We start from the raw sequence: 13,084 nt of genomic DNA, 5'->3' as shown, positions 1-13,084 counted from the left end.
GAGTTTGGACTAGGTTATCCTTGAGGCTGCATTTATATCCCTGGTAGCCATACCTGGGAACTTGATGGAACGTAGGTGGGCGGCTCACACGCCATTGTTGAAGGGGAAGTGGGCTTCCATGACCTTGAGTTCCCCCTTGTGACCTGGAGAAGTCTCCAGGTGAAACCTGGTGCAACTGCCACATAAAGGGTTGGCCCCAATCGCAATTTTCCCTACTTTAAAGGACAATTTTTTCTTCTTCTTGAGCATAAAAAGAGTGCTGTATAGAGTAATATAGGTTAGCATTGACAGAGGTTGCTTTTCTTTGTGTGCTAATCACATTTTTTATTTTCTAAAACGTTATTGCCGACAAGAGATTTTCAGCTACATTACATACATCTGTACAGCCCGCTTATTCTTTTAACAGAGACCTAACAGAGATCTAATTTTGTTCCAATACATACATTTTGTATTATTATTATACAGGGCAGGCCCAAGAAATAATGCCGCCTGGGGCAAAGTTTAAAATGCCCCCCCATTATCTACCCTTCGTCTGCCGCCCCCCCATTATCCACCCTTCGTCTACCGCCCCCCCATTATCTACCCTTCCTCTCCCTCCCTCCCTATTATCTACCCTTCCTCTCCCTCCCTATTATCTACCCTTCCTCTCCCTCTCTATTATCTACCCTTCATCTCCCTCTCTATTATCTACCCTAACCCCCCCTTTGTTCTTACCGTTCAGCAGTCCTGCGGCGAGTCTCCCTGCTCGGTCTCAGTGCCGGCTTGGAATGATGAGTGCCGGAAATGACGTCATCTTTCGGCGCTCAGCATTACAAGCCGGCACCGAGACCAAGCTAGAGGGCTCGCAGAGGAGAGGGGCGCCGAGCGGGTACTGACAACTTGGTAAGCGAAAACCACTCGCGCCCTCTCTCTTCCGCTTTAAAAAAAAAAAGGGGCTTGGGGCGGCAAAGCTCCGCCTGGAGCAATTGCCCCACTCTGCTCCATGGTAGGGCCGGCCCTGTTATGATATATTATATATAACAATATTTTATTTACATATACTACTCCATTGCTTACTTACCAATATCGAGTGTCTGGATACATAAGGGGCATGTCGTTATGTGCTTTCCACCCATGGAATTCTGTGTGTCTCTTGTATAGTTGCACAGTGACCAATTTTATGCAAATCCTCTATTACAAAATATTGTTTTTTGTGGTTTGAACTCACACATTAATTCTTATCTGGTAACTGTCTCATGAAACAGTTGTTCATGGTTCTGAAGTATTTTTGTAAGTCCAAAACCATCCTACCCCATGGTCTTTGTGGAGTGCTATATGTTTATTGTGTACCTTAGTCTCCAGATGAGTTGATAGCGAATGTTCATCAGCATCTATTATATGCAGCTGTGCACCAGAGGAACTCTTTGCAAACTTATTCCCCAACCGGAATTAGCAGAATATTCAAGTGCCATATTTACTCCCTGTGTACCTGAGTGGCAGCTGGCTTCCCAAACGTTTAACAAGTGGAAATGCTAAAACTCTGTGTTTAGTAGCAGAATAAAGTGACCCAGTTAAGTAGGGCCATTTAAGGCAAATCTGTACTGTATTGGAAGTTTATTATCATTATGACTCCAGCCGTGATTTGTTTATTTAACACCATGTCACCTGGCACACTGAAGATGGTCACGAACGAGTATACAATAAAACTTTTATGGTCTATTGGCATGTCTCATAGACCACACAGAGACATTGAGCTGCCCCAGTCCTTGGTGTTAAGGCTTATTATTTCCCAGTTGTGAATATCTGATCACTAGAGACATTACCTCAATATCTGACCATGTTGTTTACCTTTGTGAAGAACCATATTGCAGCAACAAGACATTTTCCATGATTGAATGGGAAATATGGTCTCAACCTTTATGTATATGGGATGTCATCTACTTGTCTCCATTTTCATATGAGCAACAACATCCGCCTGATTAGATTGTTGGGGATAGGTGTTGATTTGCCAGAGGACACAGCTAAAGTAATGGGTGCTACTATGATGGGTTTGGCAGCACATGTTCTACAATTTGCATGTCGCAAGAAAAATAATGCATTTATTGTTATATAATAAGTTTTTAATAATGATACAGTCATCTAGGTAGTTGCTACTTTGTCTATATTTGTGTGTTGAATCATAGAACAGACTGAACTGGAAAAAAATAGCAGCTGTAATTATGTTGCTGTCTGCATTCAAAGAAACCTATTTGAATCTTGGAGTATTTTTAGATATTATTATTATTTATTTATACAGTGCTTCTTACAATACATATATTCAAGGGGTATGGCAAAACTTGAATTGACAGACTAAGACAACCTGATACATAGGGTAAAGAGGGCCCTGCATACAAGCTTAAAGTCTAGAGGGATTGGGGTGAAGAAAAAATAAGGTATAGAGAAAAGGGGAGAGATAGAGTGAATAAGAATACTAAGCTGTATGTTATGTGCTTCTGACTGCACGCAGAGTTGATTTTAACCAGATGTACAATGAGAGAAAGTTGTTGGCAGAAGATGGCAGAAAGAATTCCTATTTAGTTTAAGCCCTGTTATCTTCCTCCCCAGCTCTTCATGTTTCAGCTGCTGAGAGGACTGGCCTATATCCATCACCAGCATATCCTGCACCGGGACCTAAAGCCACAGAATCTTCTCATCAGCTACCTTGGAGAGCTAAAACTAGCTGACTTTGGTAAATAGCAATTTTATCCTCTGCTACACAAAAATTAATTTCAGTCATCATAGCAAAGCCTGAACCCAATGCATTAGCTATGAAGGTGAAAAAAAAGAAGATAGAATATGCAGGATAGCGAATATAGATATGTTGAAACATAAAAAGCACATAAGAGCCATTTTACCAAATGTACTACGTTGTTTTTTTGTGTATAGTAATGTCAAAGCCTTCATAGACTGCATTAAAAGGCACTGCGTATATTTAAGTCATGGAGTGGAGGGATATGACATCATATCCCAATGGGGTTTAATACATGCCAATACATGTCATTTTGCCTCTTTACAATGTCAGTGGAGAGATCTCACCCTAAATACACAGTACACTGGTTCTTTGTAAGGACAGTATGGAACTGGAAAAGATGCAAGGAAGGGCTACAAAATTAATAAGGAGAATTTAAAAGAGAGACTAAAAAAGTTGCATCTATATAAGCTAGAAAAATGGCGTCTTAGAGGGGATATTATAATGCAGGGTCACTATAAAGAGCTCTCTAGTGATGTGTTCCTTAATAGCAAAGAACAAGAGGTCATCCTCTGAGACTAGAACAGCGAAGATTTCATAGATGACAAAGGAAAGGATTCTAGATCGTTCTTGATCCAAGGAGAAATCTGATTGCGTTTTGGAGTACCCCAAGTGGCAATTTTTTTTAGCCTCCTTTTGGATCAAAAGCAGTAAGGAAAGGAAAGGAAGGTTCTTCGCTGTATCATTATATGTAGTTATAAACTCTGCTATGGCCTTTGCATAACTGTGACACTATGTATACATGGTTGTGAAGTTAAATAGGTATTGCTATGGATCAACCCACTTTTACGCCTACTGTGGCACATGGGCACCTCTGTTTCAATGGAATCCTATTTAGAACCTTGTCTTTCCATGGTAAATACAGTACTTAAAATCAGAGTGGTTTTCTCTACACAGGTCTGGCAAGGGCCAAGTCAATTCCAAGTCAGACTTATTCTTCAGAAGTGGTAACACTTTGGTACCGACCACCAGATGTGCTTCTAGGGGCTACAGATTATTCCACTGATCTGGATATCTGGTAAGAATTAGGGTCTACCCTATGAACAACATAGGAAAATATGGATTATTTTGGATGTTTAACATTTTCCAAAATTGTATGATTTCTTTATATTTTTATTATCATTCTGTGAAGTTAAGTCAGTTACATAATTATATAAGTTTACATCTATTTACTATCTGTTTCAAGAGATTAAAAACTTTAATACAAAAAAGCAGAATGAACACTTAATCTAATTGAAACACTCAAAAATGATTTCCTTTTCTGTAGCTATGTCCTCCTGGACAAACTAGAGGGAGGCAGATATTTGAGGGATCTGGGGTGCCTTCAAAATACAAACGTATGCTCAGGAGAAAAGAAGAGAATATAAATAAAATTATAAAACAGAAGAAAGAGAGAGAATCAAAAGAAAGGCAAATAGATAGTAGTGATGTTGAATCTAAATGACCTTCTGAGCATTCCGATGCATGCAATCGACACACACAAGAAATACACAAGTCGAACGAAAGACAGCAGAGGCTGTTTTATCCTATTACTGAGTGCTGGACAGAATACTAAGCAGTTAATACACATAGGATTGAGAGAAGTAACCACGATAGATCAGATTTAGGTTTTCTGCTCCTTACCTGATTCAGAACCATAGTTTATTTGTGCTCTGCTGTAAATTAATTAGATCATTCAACCATGTGGATGTAGTAGCCCAGATGGACAGTAAGCTGTGTCTTGGCGAATCTTATAACTTCATCTGCTTTTAGGGAGAAAATCGCAACTCGGAAGCAGGATTTTACACTGTATGTCATTGGAGTTTTGATGTTTGATTTTGATGGCGGATTTTGTCAAAACACAGATTGATCATATATGCGCAACTATACATACGTTTAAATGTGTATGTTAAAGTTATGGCAGTTGTCTGTGTTAAGATTGAAGGGATTTGCAGTTTAGGGAAACCTGGGGCTGCTGTTAAAGTAACTTAACTATTCATATAATCTTGAGCATAGACTCGTGAACCAATAAAAATCAAGCTCCTTAACCTTCAACCAAAGATTACAGATTCAGATTCGTATATAGGAGCAATTTATTTGCTGCCCCCTACTTGCGATTTCAGAACTTAAGCGTATACAGCTGTAATAATGTATGGTTGCCACAACCTGTTTACCATTCTAGATGTGATGGGATCCTTGTAATGTGGACAGGTGGGTCAATGGGTTTTCGTGAGATGCTGCCTTCTTACTAGACAATTATTGTTTCTAAATGTTAAACTAACTAATTAATAAAGTTGATACTAATCGTATGTATTCTCCTCCCAGGGGCGCAGGGTGTATATTTATAGAAATGCTGCAGGGATACCCAGCTTTTTCTGGTGTGTCGGATATATTTGAACAACTTGAGAAGATCTGGTCTGTAAGTAGGCAACATTGTTCTATAATGTTTTATTTTCATGAGACTTTTACAGGAAAATGAAAGTCTCAGAAAAAATAAAAAGTTAGATAATGGAAATATTCTCTATGACTTCAGCCTGTAAATGGTTCTCATTAATATTATTGTAGCTATCCACCAAAAATGATACTCCATAGTTTGTGATTCCAGACTTGTTATGCACCATTTGTACAACAAAGTACAGACTGCAGGACTCCTTTGCTCTGTTTAGTCCAGCTCTGCAATTTCTAGCATCACTTCTTGCTACCAATTGCCAATAACTTTAAAAAAGTGGAACAATAGGATACAAAGTTTTCATTCATAAATTGGACCATCCCTCCAATAACAAGACACATTGAAAGAGTCTGGTCACATTTAAAGTAAGAAGACGGCTATCCCTGATGATCCACCAAATGCCATTGCACAGAAAGCTACTGTTATGTAACATATTTGTTGCTTTCCATTAATACCATTGTCATTTAAATTAAGATGGAAAAGCAACAAATATAGTTGTATAAGGGGACACATTAGTTCCATAAAAAAACTAACCAGAGCATTTATCCAGAATCTTAACATTTGTAGCTATCAAACATAGCTACGTCCCCCTCACTAAGACATCAATGTCTTTGATAGCTAGAAGTTTGCAGATTTGCTGCCAGTGAACATATTTTGTTTCTGTATCCACGTTATCCATAATCGGAACAATGACGGTTTTACTTATAATTGAGTTTCTACACTCTACCCTTTTTCAATGAATTGAATGTTAAAATTGGATGTTGAATTTAAAGTGTACTTGTAATTCCGTTGTCAGAAAAAAATATTCTCCTTCTTTAGGTCATTGGGACGCCAACAGAAGATTCCTGGCCTGGAGTTTCCCAGCTCCCAAACTACAAGGCAGGTAGGTCATATTATCATTGTTATTAAGGATAACTGTCAAATGTGATAAAATCTTAATTGAATTCAGTACTGAAAGCAATCAATCTATATATATTTATATAATGGAGGAGGGGCAAATGCACAAATAATAAAGGTGACCTTCTGGTAAGGTTTTTGTTTTGCTGAAGGGGACATACCAAGACTTTTTGGACAATGCTATGCTTCCAACTTGGTGGGAACAGTTTGGGGTAGGTCCTTTTCTATTACGGCATGACTATGCCCCAGTGCACAAGGTAAAGTCCATAAAGACATGATAAGGAGAGTTTGATGTGGAAGAACTTGACTGGCCCGCACAGAGCCCTGACCTCAACCCCATTAAATACCTTTGGGATGAACGGGAACAAAGATTGTGGGCCATACCGTCTCGTCCAACATCAGTGCCTGACCTCACAAACACTCTACTGGATGATTTCCACAGAAACACTCCAAAATCATATTAATGTCTATGTATTTAGAATGCAATGACACAAAAGTCCGTCTTGATATAATAGGTGTCTTAATACTTTTGTCCATATAATGTATATCATATGCTGCATAGATGGCTCACCAAGTATTTAGGTGATGTTCCAAAATATTTAGTTCCAGTGGTTCCCTTTCCTAATTAACAAGGTAGTGCCCCCATAGGCAGAAATTGTGCACTAGAATTTTTGTTTATTTTAGAATATTCTATGTACTTTGCAGAATGAACTTTGATCTAAGAATAGATACATGCCAAATAGTTGATCTTTAACAGCCATGGGAAATAACTATAAGGACCCATTTGAGAAATTAAAAATAGGAGAAGAATAAACATATTACAATAAAGGCTTTGAGATTTATCAGAGCATATTAACATCACCTGAAAGAAATGGGAGTTACTTGTGACCCTTTGGATAGGCTCCTTGTATCAGGAGTGTCATCCAACTCCCCCATTACCATTCACATGCAAACCCATCCTATGAACAATAGCTTGGTTACACTGACATTTTAAAACAATTAGTGGAGACACATTAATCAGAGAGGCCTGAGCACAAAATCAATGTGTCTCCTTCAGTAAGAGGTTTGTCTCCAGGGCACTGAGGCAGAGCAAATTGAGATATCCCTTCCTTTTGCTCATCTACAGGCATGACTGACATAGCCCCAAGTGTCAGTACATAATATAAAGATGCAAATGCTGAAACAAAGCCACATATGACTCCAACCTAAGGCAAACCCAACCTAGCCACCTTTGTTGCTGCTCCAATCCTGAATGAATAGCAAATTATTTTGGATTGAAAACTAGCTTCCCCAAAACCTTATGAAATTCACTGAGAAACTGAAAATGCGGCTGGGACGACCCCTTAGTGTGAACCAAAACACAATCTCAGGCAAAATTGCAAAAACTGAATAACCAACACAAAATTTGCTTCCCCCACTGCTAAAACCTGCACTAATATTAGCATAGCCTTTTACAACCTGATCAATCTTTGACGATAAAAACCTTATACAGATCCTATCCTACTGACTGTCAACTGAATGAAAACCAAGACAACCCTAATACACTTAAACTGCGGGACACCAGCTCATCTATATGCAAGATGCCATTTAAAGTTAATGCAAACACTGCACAAAACAACTCTACCTCATAGCTAGACATGCAAGTTACTTCCAATTCCCTAAACACACCCCGTAGCAGGTCAAGTGACGACAGCCTCATCGAGTCACCTGGCAAACCGGTCCTGCGCCAACCCTTCAGAATTGTTCAATCTGACCCTACGTTCTGTCATCCCATCAATCTACACAAAAACTGTATCAGCAATGAGGTTCTGGAACCCAGGGACATGCTTAGCCATCATCTTCATATAACACTTCAAACAGATCAACACAAAATGGTGAAGTAATTTACAGAGAGTATGAAGTACTCCTAGAATCACATGAATCAAACCGATGTCCGTCCAGAACAAAACCCTCCTATTACTCAGTACCTCACCCCACAGTTCTAAAGCTAACACAATAGGAAAAAAATCTTGTCAGGTTCTTAACTCATTCTTCTGAAACCCATGCACCCAGCCACCTGCTCACCTGAAACATCTTCCTTCTGCCAACAAGACCATTATATTCATTGATAAAACCCTGTTGATCCCCCAAACGATCCTAATGAAATGATGCAGCGAGTTCACACCCACCATTTCAATAGACAACCTCTGACAGAATGCCCTATCTATTAGCATAACTTTACAAACACCAGGTGACCTATCAAAGATTGCAGCTGTCAAAAAGCATTGCCAGCTTTTCCAACTTCTCCCTGGGCAACCTAAAAACCATTTTCGGAGAGTACATTTTAATCCCTGAGAATGACAGTACCTCTGCTGCCACTACCATCTTCTTAGCACAGCAAAATCTTTAGCAACGGCTTGTAAAACAACCAAAGTTTTTTTTACTCTCCTCAGAAGCTGGGGGCCCAACAAACAAAAAATCATCTCAATATAAGATGATGAACCCACACGTTGAGATACAACCTACTTCAGAAAACTACTAGATCAAATAGAGCATCCCATTGGCAGCATGATGACCACAAAGAATAACCAAACAACTGCCACTCTAGATAAATGATGACTGAAAATCAGACTTTGCAAAGAGAGCTCCCCTACTTGCCTGGCAAACCAATGCCACGGCTTGTCAATTAACCCCTTCAGTCCGTTCAAGTGATCAAGATGGTGTACCGCTGCTTGCCACACGATCAGTTGGCAGTAATGTCCCTGCTGCTGAAACAAAGTCAGTACCTGTACATCCTAATGGGCTTCTTTCCACAAGTTTTAAGGATGTACAGATACATATAGGGAGTCAACAGGTGAAAGCCCCTCTTTGTCAAAGCCATCATTAATGAGGTAACCTACAGGATACAACAAATGATAAGATCCTGTCTCCGCCATAGGAGCCAGCACCAATAGCAACGCATGCATGTGTACCATGGGAGGCTCCAAAAAGTGTACCGCCCTTTATCATGAGGCTACTTCCTTAACCAGCTTCTCCAAGACTGCACCTGGGTTCTCTTTTACAGACTTCAAATTAATGGCTTAGGGTATGCCTTGTCATCCCATAAAGCAGCCTCCCTCAGCATATAAAAGAGGGGTTCAGGGGGAAGATGGAGAGCCTGCTTCTTCCCCGCTTAAAATAGTGCCGGATCAGCTATCCCTTACACGCTGTAGATGAAAAAGGCTGAGCCTGAAGAGCCACATGCTGCACCTGCCCGAGCCAGCTTCCCACTCCTGGCGCTAGTCAGTCATGCACCCTTGTGCTAAAGTCACCCCAGGCCCCTTTCTACTTTTAGATACATTTTACTTGGATATCTATGTTCCTCAATCAAGTTTCAATGGTAACACAGCCAGTTTTTAGATATAAGGCAAATTAAGTTTAATTTGTTAATAACATTGATGTTACTTAATAATGTGTTTGGTTGTGGTTTAAGCAGTAAATGGGTTTAATTTGAAAGTCTCTGACCCTTTATATTAGTTGTTTTGATGCTAATCACATCCAGCTATAAAGAATGTAGGGAACCTCACCCTCTACCATAAAACTTCAATTGGCTTGCAGGACATGTGTTAAGCTCAATACATTTCCTGCTTTCCAGTGAGCATGCACGCTAAAGTCACTGCCAGCTCTAGCATTCCAAGGGGTTTAATGAAACTTTGATTTAGTGGGAGTACTTTCCTGCCAGTGATTGGCTGCTTCAATTACTTGGCTGCTCTGGAGGAGAGAAGTACTTTTTTTTCTCTTTTCTGACATGTTACATATTAATGTAGTGTTAAATACTTTAATGTGCATCCTTCGTTGGTGGGGCTGCATTAAACCGTCCCTTTAGTCATGTGTTTATCTCTTCTTTTAACATTCATAAAATATACCCTCAACTCTCTTCTGTTAATTTTAGACCTTGTTAAAAGATTCATAAGTACATTTGCCTTCCTAAAATCACCTTATGGTCAACAATATCCCTATGGTCTACATACCTAACAGCCAGTGTTACACTAAGGCCAATTAATAGTTTGCTGTTGCTCCCACATTGACCTCTTTCTACTGGGTTGATCTCCCACACCTTATTCACTTACATATTGACCTTACCAACAAGGCCACAAAACATTTCCTGCATACTCAAACGTCATTGATGGCTATTGTATTGAATAATAAGCCTTCATTAAGTGATTAACATTCACTATTTTGTGTACATTACCGTAGTTATCGGCGTATTACACACATCTGCGTATAACACGCACCGTCCTTTTGCCTCCTCTGTGGTCCCGGCACTCAGTGTGTCAGAGCAAAGTGACGGCGCTTTGCTCTGACTCCTTACTACATGGCGGAACGCTCGCAGTGCTTCAGTGACATCACCCCGCAGTCTGGTGTGTAGTAATGAGTCAGAGCAAAGCACTGGTGATACACTGAGTGCCGGACCGCGCATATCGGCGTATAGCACACAGCTACGATTGCAGCCCCAACGTTTTGGGAAATAAGTGCGTGTTATACGCCGATAAATACGGTAATAATAGTAATAATCAGTGCTGGTATAATAGATATATTACCAAATAGCATATTAAACAATAAAGCACAGAGTGCTTTAATATGCATTCTTCTTTCGAGGGGGTGTCAATGACATTAACTTAGCTTGACAAGCTTAAAGCTGATGACACACAGTAGTCTATTGGTTGTTTTTCTGACTGCACAAATCTGTAAACTTGTTCTTTATTATGTACATCTCTCTGCAAGTAGTGTTTTGACAAGCATGAATGAACATCTAGAAACACCAATTTTCCCTTTTTGAGTAAGCCAGTGACCACACTCTGGAAAAAATATATAAAATATTTTCATGTGCATGTCTCGTCCCTGAATTTTAAATAAATGTAAAAATTTTGTTTTTTTCTGTTGTGTTTTATGTAACTAGTTAGTATGGAGATGTTTTCAATTAGAATCCACTAGGGGGAGACAAAAATAGGAATTTGGTTACAAAATGAACTGCATTTATTTTGAATATACCTAAACAGAGTTTGTTTTCATATTAAAATCTTGATATTTTAATATTGAAATGCCTTTGTTGAACTGAATGGGAACCTTGGGTATCCCTGTCATATAACTCTCAACATTTCAAATGGCCCAACAGGAGCACTTTGGTAGGTAGGTGGTTACCAAGACTTTGACCTTGTGGCATAGTGAAACGTATGTAGGTTACTGAATAAGGTATGTGGAGGAAGCACAATAAACATTATATACACAATTTAAGTTATAAAATATTTTCTGTTTGTCATCCTAGGCAAAAAACTAATTTTGCCACCCCCCCCTTGTTTGGAGCAGAGTCATATGAGCGCATCATACACATGACCCCCTTGAGTTGACAACACTTACATTGCAAGCACAGATCACATGACTATAAGGGACTGGGCTGGAAAACAATATAGACACAGAAATACATTCAAAACATTTATTAGAACAATGATAACATGACATAAATACATCATACAATTGCATATATATATATATATATATATATATATATGTATATATAAACCTGACATTGGAGCTAACATAACCTACAATAAAGTGTGGGGTGGGAGCGGCCTCAGCACCTGGCTTATGTCTTGCCTATAAAGCAAATTTTGTAATCACCATCAATAACCATGTTTATAACCATCTTTTAAATTCCACCCACCCCATATAAAACTGCCCACCACAAAGCTTCGTGGGCGTGTAAAGAATGCCCACTCAAGTATGCATGTACCAAATCAACATAACAGGCAAGAACAACCGCCACAGCGAGTTTGCCTAGCTTTTTCTATTGCCTGGTGATTTTTTGCCCAACGCCAATAACTCCTTGGGATAACCTTCGACCATACCAACAGGCAAGAGGGAAGAAAATTGACCTAAATCATAGCATATTGTATTCAACAGGTCAATCGTTTTGACTTTTCCTGAGTCATTACTCCCAGCATGAACCACCAGTATCAGCTGACCCTGAACCATACTTTTAAGAGCTGCTGCTTCTTGGAGTAATTGTGACCAAAGCAAACCTCTAACCCATTTCCAGAAAATGCACAGGCCATGGAACCCCAATTGATTACCACCCGGATATATTCTTGCCCTTTTTTCCACCCAAAACAAGCGGCGCACATAACTTCTAAATCTGTGAGAACGCCAGCGACCAATCCTCCTAACATCATTCTCACATAAACCCACCCGCACTGCCTCGGACGCTGCCCCAATGCCTAATGAATGTGACCCAAAATGCCCCAACGCACCCACCAACCGCAAGCACTTATGAAAGACCTTGTTAAATTGAAAGCGCGACAGGCAAAGCATCCGCATGCGATAAAAAATTATTCTCTAAAGTGCGAACCTGAAGAAATTCTGAAACCGCACACTACGGGCAACCAGGACTTTGAATCCGTATTAGCACTAGACCGTGACCTTTACCACTTGTGTCTGTTTTAGACCGTCTAATAAAAATTGTCAAACTATTGGTCTCCAATCTCACATCCTGTAACAGAAGCCCCCCTGGCCTGTGTTTACTAGGGGCCACTAGCTCCCCAAGCCTCAGGGCCAGAAAAAAGCTAAAATGAATGCTGTGCGAAAAAGCAAAACCTCGAACTGACACAGACAAACATGAGGCAAAATAGCAAGTATTTGCAACAATAATGAAAACAAAACCGGCTTGCGTGAGTCAATCGACCTAGAGCAGTGTTGCCAACCCTTTAAAACCAGTGTGATAAAAAACAGTTTTGAACCAAAAACTCAACGCTAACATATATATAATTACTGTAGCCCACTGCTGGGCTGGCGCAAATCTTCTAAAAATGTTAACATCACCTTTATTATCTCATGCTCTGAACACAAACTTGCCCCATTGACAGTCTCAAGCCATAAACCCCATACTTTCCTGTAGAAGGACCAAGTACCCGGAGATAATGATGACTTTGCGAACCCTATTAAGTTCCTGAAGCAAGGGTCCACAAAATATCCAGGGA

General features: G+C 39.8%; 1 protein-coding gene across 2 annotated transcripts in view; it reads left to right on the top strand.

Moving 5' to 3' along the window:
* CDK15 (cyclin dependent kinase 15) overlaps positions 1-13,084 on the top strand; it is a 57,565-nt gene that overhangs the window by 17,258 nt on the left and 27,223 nt on the right. For both annotated transcript variants that reach the window (XM_053471351.1, XM_053471350.1), the window contains 4 exons: positions 2,584-2,707; positions 3,665-3,785; positions 5,072-5,165; positions 6,015-6,078. In XM_053471351.1, the coding sequence (XP_053327326.1) occupies positions 2,584-2,707; positions 3,665-3,785; positions 5,072-5,165; positions 6,015-6,078 (403 nt within the window). The remainder of the gene's footprint in view (positions 1-2,583; positions 2,708-3,664; positions 3,786-5,071; positions 5,166-6,014; positions 6,079-13,084) is intronic.

The sequence above is a fragment of the Spea bombifrons genome, chromosome 7 (assembly GCF_027358695.1).
Source record: "Spea bombifrons isolate aSpeBom1 chromosome 7, aSpeBom1.2.pri, whole genome shotgun sequence".
Taxonomy (NCBI): domain Eukaryota; kingdom Metazoa; phylum Chordata; class Amphibia; order Anura; family Pelobatidae; genus Spea; species Spea bombifrons.
The sequence above is the reverse complement of the archived record's forward strand: the minus strand, read 5'-3'. Positions and strand labels throughout refer to the sequence as shown.